The sequence below is a fragment of the Acinonyx jubatus genome, chromosome B3 (assembly GCF_027475565.1).
Source record: "Acinonyx jubatus isolate Ajub_Pintada_27869175 chromosome B3, VMU_Ajub_asm_v1.0, whole genome shotgun sequence".
Lineage (NCBI taxonomy): Eukaryota > Metazoa > Chordata > Mammalia > Carnivora > Felidae > Acinonyx > Acinonyx jubatus.
This window is the reverse complement of record NC_069386.1, coordinates 108,138,361-108,156,546: the sequence shown is the minus strand read 5'-3', so window position 1 is coordinate 108,156,546 and position 18,186 is coordinate 108,138,361. Positions and strand designations below refer to the sequence as shown.

General features: G+C 39.1%; 1 protein-coding gene across 11 annotated transcripts in view; it reads right to left on the bottom strand.

Moving 5' to 3' along the window:
- SYNE2 (spectrin repeat containing nuclear envelope protein 2) overlaps nucleotides 1-18,186 on the bottom strand; it is a 343,315-nt gene that overhangs the window by 180,699 nt on the left and 144,430 nt on the right. For all 11 annotated transcript variants that reach the window (XM_027065882.2, XM_027065880.2, XM_027065884.2 and 8 more), the window contains exons 31-34: nucleotides 15,139-15,318; nucleotides 13,082-13,232; nucleotides 2,822-2,980; nucleotides 2,013-2,174 (exon numbers count right to left, since the gene is read on the bottom strand). In XM_027065882.2, the coding sequence (XP_026921683.2) occupies nucleotides 2,013-2,174; nucleotides 2,822-2,980; nucleotides 13,082-13,232; nucleotides 15,139-15,318 (652 nt within the window). The remainder of the gene's footprint in view (nucleotides 1-2,012; nucleotides 2,175-2,821; nucleotides 2,981-13,081; nucleotides 13,233-15,138; nucleotides 15,319-18,186) is intronic.

Below are 18,186 nucleotides of genomic sequence, written 5' to 3'. Positions count from 1 at the left end.
AAGCATTCCAGCTAGAAGACGACAGAGAGGGGCCAGGCTTGTGCTATATCAGAATGCAGTGCCTGCATCACATGTCATACATCTGTACACATAAACTGTGCCCGCATGTGCACGTGCACATGTGCAAGCACGACACACACACACACACACACACACACACACACTGTTGGCAGAATTTGGCTCACAGGCTGGTAGTTTACAGTTCTTAACTTCAAAGTTTTAAACAACCTGCATTTCAAGGCATTTTTAAGGAACTTGTTCATTTACACCTAGAAAATCATAATTTCTATCATCATATACACAGGAAACTCGTAAATCTCTACACTTTCTGGAAACCTTTTCCAAGTGTATAAAAGTGGATATGTGAATTTAAGAATGAATAAAATAACAAAGATTTGAGGAAAAAAAATGAGACGGGAAGCATTAGACCTGGCATATTGTAAAGGCTTCATGTGCACATACATACATTTTTCTGTCACATTGGACCACATATAATTGCCAATATTCGAATGTTTTCTGATCTACAAAGGTAGAGATTTTATATGATCCAAATGAATAATATATAAACAATTAGAAAAAATTCTTCCTAGTGTTAAAATAGACAAATTCTTTCCAAATGGCAAAACCTGAGATTACTGTTTTAAAAACTAGCCTTTTTTGAAGACAGATACCATATGTTTTCACTCTTAATGTGGATCCTCAGAAACTTAACAGAAGACCATGGGGGAGGGGAAGGAAAAAAAAAAAGGCTAGAGAAGGAGGGAGCCAAAACATAAGAGACTCCTAAAAACTGACAACAAACTGAGGGTTGATGGGGGGTGGGAGGGAGGGTGGGTGGGTGATGGGTGTTGAGGAGGGCACCTGTTGGGATGAGCACTGGGTGTTATAGGGAAACCAATGTGACAATAAATTTCATAAAAAAAAAAAAAAAAAAAGAAGAAGAAGCTCTATAAAGATTCTGATACTGGGTCTGGTATTTTTTTCTAATCTTTCGGAGGGAGAGACTGCTTGATTCAAATTATGAAGGTTCATAATCATGATCTAGATCAGGGGTTAATAGTCTAAGGGCTGGCAGTCTGTTTTTATAAATAAAGTTTTATGGGAACCCAGTTACTTTCAAGCATTTATGTACCGTCTATGACTGAGTGCTTTTATGCTACAACAGCAGCATTAATCAATTGTGACAACTGTGACCAAATGATCTACAAGCTTAAAATATTTACAATTTGGCCCCTTAAAAAAAAAATCTGCCAACCCCTGAGACAGGGGTTCCCACTTGGGAACAATTATGCATTTGGTGGGGTGTCTTCCAGGAGTTATTAATGTTGCTTATACCATACAATGCTTCTGATAGTCTGGTGAATCCTGTGGACTCTTTGCATAATAATATTTTATTATTTATTTATTTATTTATTTTTGAATGCATAATAATATTTTAAAAACAAAAGATAAATTATGTAGAAATATAAAGGAAAACAATTATATTGACTTACAGTTATCAAAGTATTAAAAATAACTTGTGCTATAGTAATATGTATGTTTCTATATTAATACCTTAAATAAGAAGATCTAGCAGTGACCCTACTAACAGCCATAATTTCAAAGTAGTGAACAGGGTAACAGTTACAACTAGATAATGACCCCCAAATACCTGTGACTTTCTTGATAACAAAGTCACATACAACATTCATCCTGCTATGTTTGTTGACTATATTCATAACTGAAACACATTATATTTTGGTTAGACATTCAGAAAGGTAAAGATGCAATTTTTCCCATATAAGGTCATTTTATCCACTAACCACTTGGGTGTCTGTGAACCCCAGATTAATAACACCTGCTAACATCTTCCTACATATCAAAGGAAACAAGAGAATTGCGGTCCCACTCAAGGGATAATGAAAGAAAGAAAACATTTCTTGGTGATTTCTCTATGCTGCTTCAAGAAAGCAAGCTCAATATTCAATGTCAACTGTGTACAAAAAGAGCATACATTTTATCTGTTAAATTACCTTCAGCTTTTCTCTTTCTTCTTCAGTCAGTTGATGTAATTCCACTTTTCGAAGGACTTTTTCAGTCCACTCATCAATGACATTTTTTAAGTTAAAAAGCTTGTCCCATAAAGCTAGAGCTCGACCAAGATTTTCATAGTAGTCTTCGGTTTTTTCATTTATCTGCCATAATTAAAAAACAGAAATAACACATTTAGTGGTAAAAAAAAAAAAAGTATGAAAACCATTGTTTCAGTCACACATTATTTTAAAATAAAAATTTGCCTTTGCTTGTTGAACAATTTGCTTTATTTATCAACAACAAAAAAAATGTGCTTTAACACATAACATAGTTCTTTCTTCCACAAAAAAAAAAAAACCAACTTTGCTGCCACTTACAGGCAACTGAAAGCAATCGTCTTCCTAATTTCTAACCCGCAATAAATTAAAGGTGTTTTTAAAAACTCAGATGAAAATATAACACAAATTCTTAATTTGTAATTCATAACAATATAACTATTACTCAACCAAAACTGTATTAAATACATAGTTGAGCATGAATATCCTGCATGAATGGTTAATATATTAACTACTTTATTTTAAGTAAGTTGTGTATGTGCTTTTATATCTGCGTGTATAGACCCATTTGTTAGTAGCGTCTAACTCTGCAGGTAAAATTAATAATTCCTAAGTCATAAATTTTATATTATTTGAACATTTTTACAATGAACCCTTTTGAACTTTGTAATTAGATAAAAATACTAAAGATACAACAGAGAAGATCGATTTGTTATCAAAGAGGATTGTTAATGAATTAAATTGTCACTCACATCAAGCCATCTATCCACAATAATATTAGCTTCTTTCTCAAAAGGAGGCTCTTCAAAACTTCTCATTTTATTTAGATGAAATTGTAGGTTTCTACAGACCTGGTTAATCTTGTCTACAACTTCTAAATGTTCATTAAATTCTTCTTTGACAATTTCAATCTGTAAAAAAAGTTAGGTTAACACATTTTTGATAGATTTACATAGAAAAATTAGTAAGAACCAAAATTCTATTATTGGCTATTCAGCTTAAAAACAATATAGGGACACCTGGTGGCTCAGTTGGTTAAACATTGGACTCCTGGTTTTGGCTCATGGCAGAATCTCTTGCAGTTTGTGAGTTTGAGCCCTGCATTGGGCTCTGTGCTGACAATGCAGAGGCTACTTAGGATTCTCTCTCCCCCTCTCTCTCTGCCTCTCCTCCCCTCACCTCAAATAGAGAAATAAACTTAAAAAAAAAATCCACAACATCATCACAGAGGATACTCCGTATTAATACTTTATATTAATACTTTAATATGTACTTTGTACATTATCTTTTCTAAAGCAGGCTGTTATTTTCCCACTTTCTCAATAAAAAGTTTTTAGAATCCTAACCATCTCATTTACCAGTAATCCTACACCAAAATTTCTTCCCACGCTGCATGATGAAATAATTGTAATAATCTAAAGCCATGTTTCCTGTCCAGGTGAAATAACAGTCTACAAAAAAACAAAACAGAACAAAAACCTTCATTCAATAGTATAAAAAAAGGCAGTTCCTAGATTCCTCTAACAGTAATCATCTGTGGAAGTTGAAGAACCATGCTCATCTGAATAAAACAGAACTCTAATATATCTTTAATACATCATTTCTCGCTTTCTTTCTTTATTTGAGAGAGAGAGAGAGAAAGAGAGAGAACAAGCCGGGGAGGGTCAGAGAGAAGAAGAATAAGAATCCCAAGCAGTTTCTGCAACATCAGTACAGAGCCCGAGGTGGGGGCTTGAACCCATGAATTGTCAGATCACGACATGAGCCGAGATCAAGAGTTGGACACTTAACTGATTGAGCCACCCAGGTGCCCCCCAATATCATTTTTTTCAATATATGAAATTTATTGTCAAATTGGTTTCCATACAACACCCAGTGCTCATCCCAAAAGGTGCCCTCCTCAATACCCATCACCCACCCTCCCCTCCCTCCCACCCCCCATCAGCCCTCAGTTTGTTCTCAGGTTTTAAGAGTCTCGTATGCTTTGGCTCTCTCCCACTCTAACCTCTTTTTTTTTTTTTCTCCTTCCCCTCCCCCATGGGTTTCTGTTAAGTTTCTCAGGATCCACAGAAGAGTGAAACCATATGGTATCTGTCTTTCTCTGTATGGCTTATTTCACTTAGCATCACACTCTCCAGTTCCATCCACGTTGCTACGAAGGGCCATATTTCATTCTTTCTCATTGCCACGTAGTACTCCATTGTGTATATAAACCACAATTTCTTTATCCATTCATCAGTTGATGGACATTTAGGCTCTTTCCATAATTTGGCTATTGTTGAGAGTGCTGCTATGAACATTGGGGTACAAGTGCCCCTAGGCATCAGTACTCCTGTATCCCTTGGGTAAATTCCTAGCAGTGCTACTGCTGGTCATAGGGTAGGTCTATTTTTAATTTTTTGAGGAACCTCCAACACTGTTTTCCAGAGTGGCTGCACCAATTTGCATTCCCACCAACAGTGCGAGAGGGTTCCCGTTTCTCCACATCCTCTCCAGCATCTATAGTCTCCTGATTTGTTCATTTTGGCCACTCTGACTGGCGTGAGGTGATATCTGAGTGTGGTTCTGATTTGTATTTCCCTGATGAGGAGCAACGTTGAGCATCTTTTCATGTGCCTGTTGGCCATCCGGACGTCTTCTTTAGAGAAGTGTCTATTCATGTTTTCTGCCCATTTCTTCACTGGATTATTTGTTTTTCGGGTGTGGAGTTTGGTGAGCTCTTTATAGATTTTGGATACTAGCCCTTTGTCCGATATGTCATTTGCAAATATCTTTTCCCATTCCGTTGGTTGCCTTTTAGTTTTGTTGATTGTTTCCTTTGCTGTGCAGAAGCTTTTTATCTTCATGAGGTCCCAATAGTTCATTTTTGCTTTTAATTCCCTTGCCTTTGGGGATGTGTCAAGTAAGAAATTACTGTGGCTGAGGTCAGAGAGGTCTTTTCTTGCTTTCTCCTCTAGGGTTTTGATGGTTTCCTGTCTCACATTCAGGTCCTCTATCCATTTTGAGTTTATTTTTGTGAATGGTGTGAGAAAGTGGTCTAGTTTCCACCTTCTGCATGTTGCTGTCCAGTTCTCCCAGCACCATTTGTTAACCCCCAATATCATTTCTAACATGGAAGGTAAAATACTGTATTATCAAAAGGCCGATGGTCTTAAACTACAAAATAAAATTTGAGTGTTGACGAATGTAATGTTTCACTCAGCTTTCCAGTCTTACCTGAGCATTTTTAACAACAATATAAAATTTGAAAATAGATTTCTCATAGGCAAACACCTAAAAAAGTATACACTGCAGGGGACTTCCATTTCTGGAAATATGGAGTAGACATAATTTTCCCTATTCTTCCCATTAAGTACAACTAAAATCCCTGGATATCATATAAGAAACAAACTCAGGAAGAATGAAAAGTGGAGAGTTCAAGAAGTGGAGAGTTCAAGACCAGCTCCTGAACACCAATTTGGTGGTAAGTTCCCTGAATTTTCTTTTTCCCTTAGACAGATAGATAGATAAAATTTATATGGCATGCTGAACAAACTAGAAGACCTAAAACATTTGAAAAAGAAGAAGAAAGTAGGAAGAATCGGTCTACCTGATTTTAAGACTTATCATAGAGGTACAGTAATAAAGATAATGTGGTCTTGGCAAAGAGATAGACACATAGATCAATGGAAAAGAACAGTGAACTGGAAGGGGACCCAAAGAGTTTGCCCAACTGATTTTTGACAAAGTGCAAAAGCAATTCAATGGAGGAAAGAGAGCCTTTTCAATATATGGCACTGGAGCAACTAGACATCTCTAGACCTAAGTCTCATACCTTATATAGAAACTTACTCTAAATGGATGACGGGCTTAAGTGTAAATCATAACACTATAAAACTTCTAGGAAAAAAAATATGAGAAAATCTTCAGGATCTTGAGCTACACGAAGACTCTTAGATTTTAACACCAAAAGTACAATGCATGAAAGGAGAAAACGATAAATAGTACTTTACAGAAATGAAAACCTTTTGCTTTGCAAAAGACCCTGTTATGAGGATGAAAAGACAAGCTCCAGTTTAGGAGAAAGTATTTGCAAATCGCCTAACAAAGGGTTAGTATCTAGAACATAAGAAGAATGCTCAAAACGCAACAGTAACAAAACAAAACAAATCTAATTAGTGTAAATAAGCAAAAGATATGAAGAGATAATTCCCCCAAGATGACATACAGATGGCCAACAAGCACGAGAAAAGATTATCAATACCATTAGCAATTAGGAAGATGCAAATTAAAACCATAATGTGATACCACTACATACCTATCAGCATGAGTTAAAAAAAAAAAAAAAAAATTGAGACAGCATCTAATGCTGGCAACGATGCAGAGAAACTGGATCATTCCACAACGCTGGTGGGAGTAGTTGGGCAGTTTCTCTAAAAACTAAATACACGATTAACATACAGGCCAGCAACTGCACTCCTACACAGTTAACCCTGAGAAATAAAAACTTACATTCACATAAAGACCCCTATATGAATGTGTTTATAGCAGCTTTACTTGTAATAGCCCGAAATTATAAACAACCCAGATGCCCTTCAGCGGCCAGTAATGGAACAAACTGTGGTTACATCCATACCATGGAAAACTACACAGCAAGAAAAGGGAACAAACTACCAACACATGCAAGAATCTGAGTGAATCTCCAGAGAATTATGCTGAGTGTGAAATAGCCAATTCCCAAGTTACATACTGTATGTGTATGTACAGGAGGAAAAAGGGTAGGGCTATAAAAGGACAGCATGAGGGATCCTCGTGGTGATGGAAGCATTCTTGATCTTGACTGTATCAATGGCAGTGTCCTGACTGCAATATTGTACTACGTCGTTTTATAAGATTTAACACTGGGGAAACTTACAGTAAAGGGTACTCAGGATTTCTCTGTATAATTTCTTACAACCGCATGTGAATCTATAATTATCTCAAAATAAAAATTTAATCAAAATAATAAAAACTGAGGAGTATTACTCAGCGATCAAAAAGAATGAAATCTTGCCATTTGCAACTACGTGGATGGAACTAGAGGGTATTATGCTAAGGGAAATTAGAGAAAGACAAATATCATATGACTTCACTCATAGGAGGACTTTAAGATAGAAAACAGACGAACATAAGGGAAGGGAAGCAAAAAGAATATAAAAACAGGGAGGCGGACGAAACATAAGAGAGTCTTAAATATGGAGAACAAACACAGGGTGACCGGAGGGGTTGTGGGAGGGGCGGAAGGGCTAAATGGACAAGGGGCATTAAGGTATCTACTCCTGAAATCATTGTTGCACTATTTGCTAACTAACTTGGATGGAAATTATAAAAAATAAATTATAGAAAGAAAAAGAAAGATAAAATAATAATAATAATAATAACTGAATAAAAATTCTAAAATAGAAAAAAAATTACTGGGGGGGGTTTCTGTCTCCTGACTGGATGCTGAATGATACACCTTCAAAGCCGATTGCAAACTCCAGTGTTTTTCCTCCTGGCACAAGCCTCTGCAATGGGCATAATACATTTTTGTTCAATCAAAGGGAAAAAGAATTTGTTCAATTATATGGCGTAATTTTCAATACATTCAAAGACCTCTGTTGTTACACTGACATATGCCGCCACTGGGTGAAGAGAAAAGAAAAAGCAGGAGAGGGTATCTTTAGCACTGACAGGAACTGTGGGTTTTGTTCCACAATACATCGAAAGGGTAGAATAAAGGCAAGTAGGCTCACTCTGTCTTTTCCCAAACTTGAATGGTCCCCTGACATTCTAGCCTTTAGTCTTACTCTTGCACTTCTGTCTTTCATTAAAGAGAGTGGAAATCTGGCCCCATATCCTAGATAAACATCCAGGTTTCTATGGTTTGAAAGACAAAAGTTCTCAGTGATATCATATTTCAGCCACTGGTGCAAAGCATCACACTACAAATACATACTACAGAAATGGATTGTTTCCGAAGACGGTATGTAATTCATCACAAAATATAATTTTACATCACAAAGTAACATATTATTCCAGCAAATATGTAAACTGCTCATATGCCAAATACCATACTAAAAGATTCTCAATATAATAATAAATGCTTAGGCTCTTATACATTTCATAAAGGGAATTCGTGATTTTATTAATTTTTAAAATGCCTTTGTGACCAAACCTCTACAGATGAGAAAGGGGGAAGAGACAACACAAAGTTAATTTTTATTTCCGCCATATATGTATTTCAAACATTTACAGAGAAGGCAATATTACGATGATTGAAACATGACTTTGTAGTCACACAGACCTGGGATTAAATCATGATTATGCCATTTATCAGCCATATAATCTTGGGAAAGTCACTTAACCTCTATCCTCACTTTTTGCCTTGGTTACAGAGGAAGATGCTAATCTGTCCAAATTCCAAGACATAAATTAGACGTTACTGGTAAGCAGGATCAGCGTGCCTGAGAAATACAATATGTGGATATGGTTCTTTTTTCTGCTTCTTATCATTTAACAGGTAAGATCCTTGAGACCAGCATTATGAACCTATCTTGACATAAGATGAAGAACCCAGGTCCCTGTATCCATATCTGAGCTACTCTGTGATAAGATTCTAAGACTTGGATTTCGATCTGGAGGACAAAAAGGCCTTGTAAGCATTTAGGCTGGCCTGATGCTTGAACCACATCTTCCCAGAGAACCTGCTGGGGTATTGGGCACTCACGCAACTTACAATAAAGCAATACTATTTGTTCTTATTTTTTGAGTATGTATCTCCTTTGACAATCCCACAAGAAATTGGGAAAACTGACAGGGCAGGGTGAGGAATTCCTTTGTTCTTCATTCTTAACACCGTGTAAATAACATTACAAACCCTACAGTTACTTCTAAAATTCTCTAAACCTTGGTTTTCTCATCAATATAACAGGGTTAATACTTAACCCTTGAAGGATTATTTGGGAATGAAACCATACAATAATGTGTGCAGAACTTGGCACATCATGGCCAAGCCATCAATGGCCGAAGCTTTTACTATCATCACCGTTATCATTTTTAGTAGTGGTAGCAGTGTTACTTAAAACCTCAAAGCCACATGATACTCTTATTTGCAAACAAAACCAATTTTGCTGGCCTCAGGATTTTCCAGCTTCTGAGGCAAGTCAGTCATTGGAGTGGAGGGGGGTATGGTTTGGCCAGTGAAGAAAGAAGGAAATTAGTACATTTTAAAGTGCTGCAAGGAATGTCTTTGGTATTAAGAATCTTCCATATTTAAGATTAATCCTAGAAGAAAAATATCTGGTCAAATGGGAGGCGTATTTTCAAGGATCTTGAATAATACTGTCAAAATGTTTTCCAAAAGAGTAGTGTCAATATGCTCTCTGACCAGCAACATAAACAGCAGACATCTCATTGACTATCAAAAGGCCAACAGAGGTATTTTGGAGTAGCTTTGGTTTCCTTTGATTACTCATGAGGTTCAACTATGTCTCTTTTTTTTCACAATTGCCAATTTGTTTCCTGTGTACAAATATCCACTTGGATCTCAGTAGTTTACTCACTAATTTCTATGAGTTCTCTGTACGTTACTGTAAACCTTACTCTCTCATATTACTCTTACTCTTCTATTACTATTAGAATAGTACTTCATATTACTATTACATATTCTATTACTTCATATTACTATTACTCTTACTCTTCTCCACCCTACAGCATTATTTAAAATAATAAAAAATTAAACTTTATTATACTAGCTTCCATTTATGAGGACGTGTGTAAATGAACTATATTATTACTATATATTTTGCATATGTGAAATCATATGCACAGGAATAATTTATTAAAAGTCCTCATTCTTTGATCTATCCATGGTTAAAATTGCTGTTGCTCTGTCCTTATCCATACCAGCCTATTTTCATAATAAACTTTGTTGTGACAGGCAAAACAAAGTTAGAAGTTAAAAAATGAAATAAAATTGCTGTTGAAATAAGAAACTATGAATTTTTATGTTAATAAGAAACCATAGAGGCTGTTGTTCTAAACCCCATAGTGATGGTATTTGGAGGTGGGTCCTTTGGCAGGGCATGAGGTCATGAGGGTGAAGCCCTCATACATAGAATTAGTGCCCTTATAAAAGAGACCCTAGAGAGTTCTCTTGCCCTTTCCTCCATCTAAGGACACAGCAAGAAGACAGCCATCTATGAACCAGGAAGCAAGCCCCCACCAGACCCCAAATCTGCAGGGACCTTGCTTTTGTACTTCTCAACTTCCAGAACTGTGAGAAATAAATTTCTGTTGTTTATTTTTTTATTAAAAAAATTTTTTTAATGTTTATTTATTTTTGAGAAAGACAGACAGACTGCAAGCTGGGGAGGGGCAGAGAGATGGAGACACAGAATCTGAAGCAGGCTCCAGGCTCTGAGCCGTCAGCACAGAGCCTGACGCGGGGCTCGAACTCATGAACCATGAGATCATGACCTGAGCTGAAGTCAGACGCCTGACCAACTGAGCTACCCAGGCACCCCAAATTATTGTTGTTTATAAGCCATCCAACGTATGGTATTTTTTTTTCATTACAGCCTGAAGAGAGTAGGACAGAAATTGGTACCGAGCAGTGGGGTACTGCTGTAATAAATACCAAAAAATGTAGAAGAGGCTTTAGAACTGGGTTATGGGTAGAGGCTGGAAGACTTTTGAGAAGTCTGCTAGAAAAAGCCAGTATTGCCCTGAAATGATGGTTAAGGGCGATTCTGGTGAGGGCTCAGAAAGAAAAGAGGAGAGCTGAGAGAAAGGCTCAATCTTCTTACAGAATAACTAAGTAATGATGAACAGAATGTAGATACTAAAGGAATGTAGACACTAAAGGAATGTAGATACTAAAGGCCATTTCCATGAGGTTGCAGACAGAAATGAGGAACATGATGTTGGATCTGGAGAAAAGGAGATACTTGTTATCAAGTGGCAAAGAACTGGACTGAACTGTGTTTGTGTTCTTGTGTTTTTGTGGAAGGTAGAACGAGCTAGCAATGAAATTGAATATTTAGCTGAAGTTACGTCTTTGGCAAAGTGCTGAAGATGTGACCTGGCTCCTCCTTGACTGCTTACAGCAAAAGGTAAGAAAACATAAATGATTCAAAGATGGAATTGCTAAGTAAAAGGGAAGCAGAACTGAAAAATCTGGAAAATTCTCAGTCTATCCATATTCATACCACATTGCCAAAAAATGAGAACACTAACACAATGGCCAAAAGACCCTTTCACAAGGAGATTGGTATAGACCAGCCATCTCAACAGAAGGCACGCATTAGTCTTCAAGACAGGAGAAGAATGACCCAAAAGTGACTCAGAGACCATCAGGCTGCCCCTCCCATCATAGGCCCAGAGCAAACTGGCCCAGGGAACAACATGGCTGCCTCTGCCCAGCATTCAAAGGATGGGGTCAACCTGGCAGATCCACAAGTATGGCACCCCAGCCCAACAGCGCTTCTGGGTGATGAAGTAAGTTTTATTCATCAGATAAATAACTTATCCAGAAAGTACAGTTCACAGTTATAGGTGGCAGGAGGAATGCTCATATACCCGAGAAGAGAGAGTGTTCACAGCCATACACAGGGTGGGTCATTAGGACTAACACTCATTTAGGTGCTGATGAAGTCCTAGGCACTTTACAGTTGCTACTTCACCTGATCAGGAAAGGAAAGACTTTCTATTGGTAATGGGATTCCACTTAACGAGACAAAGGCAGGGATTCCAGAACTGAGGAGGATTAGCACAAATCAAGAATAGGTGCAAGTCAAGAGAGACTAGATATCTGTTCAGTATACAAGGTAGGGACTCAGGATCTGTGAATAAGGCAGATTTTGATCCTGACACAATAGTACACGTTGGGAAACTGGCATCAGGGCCATAGCAGAAGAGTAGCTATGTAAATTGGGACACAAGGTTGAGGTCAATCTTGTTAAGGCTGGTCATGTTGAATTTACTGGGAATGAAGAAAACCCACAGCTCTTTAAATCCCCTGGGATGATGACAGGATCCTTCTAGATCCCAAGACCACCAAAACCCAAAGCTACCTCTGCTGGATGGAAGCAGACAGGTTGCTTCTGAGCACTGTCTGCTCATGGTTTTGGTGGCCTTCCTCATTTAAATCTCATAGGAAATCAGTTACACAGTCACATATTGTACAACTGGTGTCCAAACAAGGCTCTCTGTGATTGATCAGTTCCAAGAAACTGAGTCTGAGAAAGCGAGTCTCAGACTAAGGCTATTCCTCATCTATAGCTCTGGTCATGTGTCTGCACCCTGCACCTTCGGCTTCAGGGATAAGAGTTCTAGATAAAGACTAAATTGTCTGCAGGCATCTGGTTGATTCTCTCTCATCAAACCATAAAGCCTCTAGGAAAAGCAACTTCCTGGTGTGCAGTCACATCGTGTAGCAGGCAGTGTCCTTCAACGATTCCATTCTTCTGCCATTCTGGTTGATAACCACATAAAATCGCAGAAAATAATGACACCTAGTGTCCAAAAGTGTTACTCTTCTTTGAATATGCTGTGATTGCTTAGGCTATGAATACAGATGGAACAACATGGACATACACTCACACACCTTTACAGAAAGCCAATAAATAAAAACATAATTATTCCTTTGTCTACTAATAACAGAGGGGTTTTCCCACTACCTTCATTCTCTCAAGCCTAAAATGAAGCCTCAGTTTCCTTTTGGGTAGAAGGTCAGTGCAAAGACTGTCGAAATTGTACAGAGGTAGGAGCAGGGGTGACCCCAGACTCCAGCAGAACCACACCAACAGTATCAAGAACCAAACAGAAGCAACCTAGCGTTAACTTGGGGACTGGGTTTTTTTCAAGCCCTAGTAACAAATTCAGTAAGGTCTTAGATATCTCGTAAAACGGTCACCGTTCTTGTAAGCCGAGTTTCAAAAATGACTCCATTTATAATATCCTCTTTATTGTTGAGGCCACGGTGTAGAGTTCCCTTTGGAATCGGGACTCACCTCTGCTATCCTTTTCTTCAGGTTCTCTTTTCCCATGTAGGAAGCCTGAAGGGAGATGACATTCTCTTCTTTTTGAATCAAAGTTGTCAAGACACTTTTAAAATTCTGATACTGTTTTAAGAGCTCCAAGACTCTTTCACATTGGTCAAGGCTATGGAAAAAAAAAGAAGAAAAAAGTAAAACAGGTAAATCTCTAAGAATAGGGAAACCATTCTCTCTCTTTGTAAGTATCCTACAATAACGACTAATACGTTACAGAAGGATTTTTCCTCTTGACATGGTTCCGCATATTGTTTTACCAATTTAACCTAAGAATGATGGCATACATACTTATCTGGCAAAGGGATGGTCTAAAAAAGCACTGGATTATGATTTTCACTACTTCAATAGCAAAAAAAAAAAAAAAAAAAAAAAAAAATTACCAGATGTAGCTCTAGGAAGAAACACAGGATTCATAATCTTAAGGAATCGGCATCTCAGTTTCATCATTAACCAAACTATATCTTGGAAAACAGGGCCTCCCTAGCACTATTCTTGGAGATTGTTTCCATACTAATTCAGCAAGTCACAGTTTGTTTATGTCTATTTGCTCATTCTAGAGCTAGCCCTTTGAAAAAAGTAAAGTAATACAAATAATGAAGCAGTTAGGAGACCTGATTTCTAGTTACGGCTGGCACTCATCAGTCATGTGACTTTAGCCTCTTTGGACCTCAATTTCTTTCCTGTACAAAAATCAAGGGGTACAGTAGATTGAATACCACAGACAGGCTTTATCTTAACTTCTGTACATTCAGGTTCCAGTAGAAAACAGGAGGTGCCCTCAGACAGAGTTCTGTGTAAAAGGACCACTGATGCGGGCAGAGTTAAGGGAAACTTTCAGGGAGCCGAGACACGAACTAGAGAAAAACAGATACACCACTCGGCCTCAGGGGAAAGGGGGAAGTGCCCTGAGCCAGAGAGGAGGCTGCCAGTAGGGGCTGCCAGAACCACCTGCTGGAAAGGGAGGGGGTTAAGATCGCCTTGACCTCTCTCTCTCTGCTTGTCTTCAAATCTCCTACTAGTAACTTCCTGTCCTAACTGGACCCCTTGGCTTGGCTGGTACAGTCAGCTAGGGATCAGCCCTCCTGACCACTTCTACCTCCAGACAGAGAGTTAGGGAAAGAAGGCATGGATGGAGAACATTCAGCAGAATCACCAACCGGTGTGATTAAGTTAAGGATTAACTTAAAATAGGAATATTACCATGAATTATCTGTGTGGGTGCAATATCATCACAAGGCCCCTTATAAGAAGGTGACAGGAGGGTCAGAGTGACAACAGAAAAAGAAATGAGAGGAGGGGAGAAATAGCCAGATTAAGATTTGAAGAGACCACATGGCTAGCTTTAAAGATGAAGAAGGGTGGCTCAGTTGGTTGAGCGTCCAACTTTGGCTCAGGTCATGATCTCACAATTCGTGAGTTTGAGCCCCACGTCAGGCTTGCTGCTATCAGCACAGAGCCCACTTCGGATTCTTTCCCTGCCGTCTCTGTGCCTCCCCAGCTTGCATGCTCTATCTCTCAAAAATTAACATTTAGAAAGAAAAAAAAAAAAAAGATGGAGGAAGGGGACACACAGCAAGGAAAGTAGTAGGAGTCAGGAGGCCTCTAGAAGGCAAGGAAACGGATTCTGTCCTAGAGCCTCCAAGAAAGGAAGGCAGCTTGATTTCAGAATTTCTAGCCTCCAGACTGTAAGATAAATTTGTGTTGTTTTTAAGCCACTAAACTTCTGGTAACTAGTTACAGAACAGCAATAGAAAACGAATACAGGTAGAGAACTAATAATAATAATAAATACACTGGTTATTTGTTATTCCTCTTAGATAAACCTCTTAAATTCATTGGGCAATACAATCTAGGACTCCAGATCTTGCCCCAGACATTGGTCTCATGAGCTTCCAGTATGAAATGCTTACGCTTGTTCCTCCGTTAGGTCCATGGGGATGTGTTTTCAACATAGTTCAAAAAGTTGATTGTGCTACACACAATTTTTCAGATTTGGGAGGGATTTTTTTCCTTACCATTCAGTGACCGAAGCTTTTGTATTCTCCCACAAAAGTGCCGTATTTTGGCACTGTTGATTCAGCGATTTTTCTCGGCCATCTCTGAACTGCGGAAGACAATTGACCATTTCTTGCAAGCATTTCTTCTCTTCTTCATATTCATCTAGATCCTTATCCAGTTTCATTAGTGCTTTTTTCCTTGATTACGAAAGAGAAAAGTTTGATAACCGATGATTGGCCACTCTGATTCAACACAAATAAGGGCAATTTGGGGGAGGCACTCTCACTGTAATTTGCCCTCAAACTATTATGCCAAAATTACACACTCTTATTAGAGAGTTCGCAGGCTCTTTGCATTTCCAGAATACTAATTCGGTACTTTAAACATAATAAATATACAAAACCATAAGCAGTGACATTTTTCTGTGGTGAACACACTTGTAAAGAAGGTAGATATGCACCTGAGAGAAACCAGACAAAGAATATGAGTGGGTGCAAACGGGAAAGAGAGTGTGACATGGAGAAAGGACAAGAGACAGGTGAACGTGCCCTGCAAGCTCCTAAGGAAGAGCAGAGGAAGCCGAGGAGAAAGGAACGTGCAAGGAAATGTTGCATTTCTACCTTGTGTACAAAAAGCTCTTCCCCATCAAAAAGGATTCATTTGACCTAAGGGTTTTAATCTGCAAACTAACCCTGGAAGAGTTAACTCCATTCACCCAGGTCTAAATTGCTTTTCTCAGGTACTCACTTCTCTACCTCCTTTCTTCCAATTCTCTCTGGAATCCACTCCCATAAGGATTTCACTCTCTACCCACTCCTCCAAAACTGCTTGCCAAGATCTTGGGTAACCTTCATGTTGCTAAACCCATGTTCCATTCTCAACCTTTGCTTCCTTCACGGGTCAGCAGCATTTGACACAGCTGACCACTTCTCTTTGTTGAAAGGTCTTCTCACTTGACCCCAGGACTCTCTTGATTTCCCTTCTCCTATACTGGCCACTCTTTCTTGGTTTCGTTCCCTGGTTCCTCCTCATCTCCCTGATCTCTTAACATGGAGTGCCTGGAGTAAACAGCTTGGACCTCTTCCCTTGTCTGTCTGACCTCCCTCCGCGGGCAATGTCACCCATCTCACGACTCTACACGGCATTCTAAATGCTCAGCCCCCTCTCCTGACTCCATCTGTCGTTAAGAGTCTTGTTGATATTCGTATTTGAACGTCAAATAAGTATCTTGAACCTATCATTTCTAAAACTGAGCACACTTGATCAGTACCTGATAAACTTCATTCTTTCTCATCTCAGTTAATGGTAACTCCATTCTTCTAGTTGCTCAAGTCAAAGCTTGGAATCATTCTCAACTCCAATCTTTCTTATAAGCTATGTACGATGTGTACATATAACCTATATAACTGTGGACTCTATCTTAAGAATTTATCCAGAATCTTAGCCCTTTTTGCCACCTCACCACTGGTCCATGCTACCATCATTCCTCACCTGGATCACTACCATAGGTGAACCTAGACTTCCTGTATCTTCCCTTGACTCTTACACCGTTCTCAACACTTGAGCCAGAGAGAGCCTGTTACAGTGAAAACCAAATCATTTCCATTTGCTCGGACCCCTCCAATGACTTCCCATATTACTCAAAGAAAAAGCCAAAGCTATCTCATGGCCCACAGGTTACCTGAGCTAAGCCCCATCCCACCCGTTCTGATCCCCTTTCATACTTCTTCCCCTCACTGTTGACTTTCCCAACTCCTTGCCTCTCCTCAAACATGCCAGGCTCATTCTCACACCTACTGCTCCCTCGGCCTGGAAGGCTCTTCCTCCCAGGAGTCACCGGGCCAGCTCTCTCATCCATCCCATCTGACTCAAAAGTTACTTTCTCAGTAAAACTCTTGATGACCCTTTTTGAATTACAACCCCCTCCTCCGTCCTTGTTCGATTTTTCTTCATAGCTTTTATCACTATCAAACATATTGAATATCTTACTCCTCTCACTAGATAAGACTCCATCAGGAACAAGAGCTTTTGTCTTTTGTGCTAACTCCTCTATCCGCAGTACCTAAAATAGTACCCGGCACACAACACGTATTTGTTGTATTGGTAGCTAAATTAAAAATTAAAGCAATTTGGGGCGCCTGGGTGGTTCGAGCCCCGCGTCGGGCTCTGTGCTGACAGCTCAGAGCCTGGAGCCTGTTTCGGGTTCTGTGTCTCCCTCTCTCTCTCTGACCCTCCCCCGTTCATCCTCTGTCTCTCTCTGTCTCAAAAGTAAATAAACGTTAAAAAAAAATTAAAAAAAAATTAAAGCAATTTATTGTTTATCGATGTACAGTTTTTCATGTATAAATTAACATGGAACTTATTTATTACTTATTATTTATGAATAAAGAATAAATATTTATTAACAATAAATAACACATTAGTAATTAGTTCAACACCTCACTAAGAACTGGGCACTGTAGGAATAAAAGTCTCACTGAGACCGTTAGCACAGGACAGTTTCAGAGGGAAGAGCTTGGTCAAGTGAAGAGTCTCAAGAGAGCACTGAGCCTGAGGGACTTGGTGGGCAGAGGAGACAGGATGTGGGAAAGATTTAGAAAGGGGCGGAGACTGCCACAGAGGTAACTTGCTAGCATTATCACTTGCGGGACCTGGAGGCTGGCTCTGAACACGAGAGTTAAAATCACGGCACTCGTACAAAGCCTGCCTGCCTCAGTTTACCAGGCAATTCTGCTCAGTCTCCAGAATCAAAACTAACCTTGGCTGACCTCTTGCATCCAGTCCCATGCCGTCCCACTCTGTCCCCATCCCCATCCTGCTGGGAGGAGAGCAGGAGACCAAATAATTCAGCAACAAGTAGGGACACGGTGTAGCATGCGTATCCTTTACCACTTCTTTCTTTCTTTAGTACCCCGTGTGTGGAGTTTTTTAGGTCTTCTCTCCTCATGAGAACCCCGTAATAAAGACCAGAGCGCTAAAGGGACTTTGAAGGAACTCAAGTACTTTACATGCATCTTATTTCATTACTCCTTTGTCCATGAAATGTACACTTTAGGGAGAAAAAA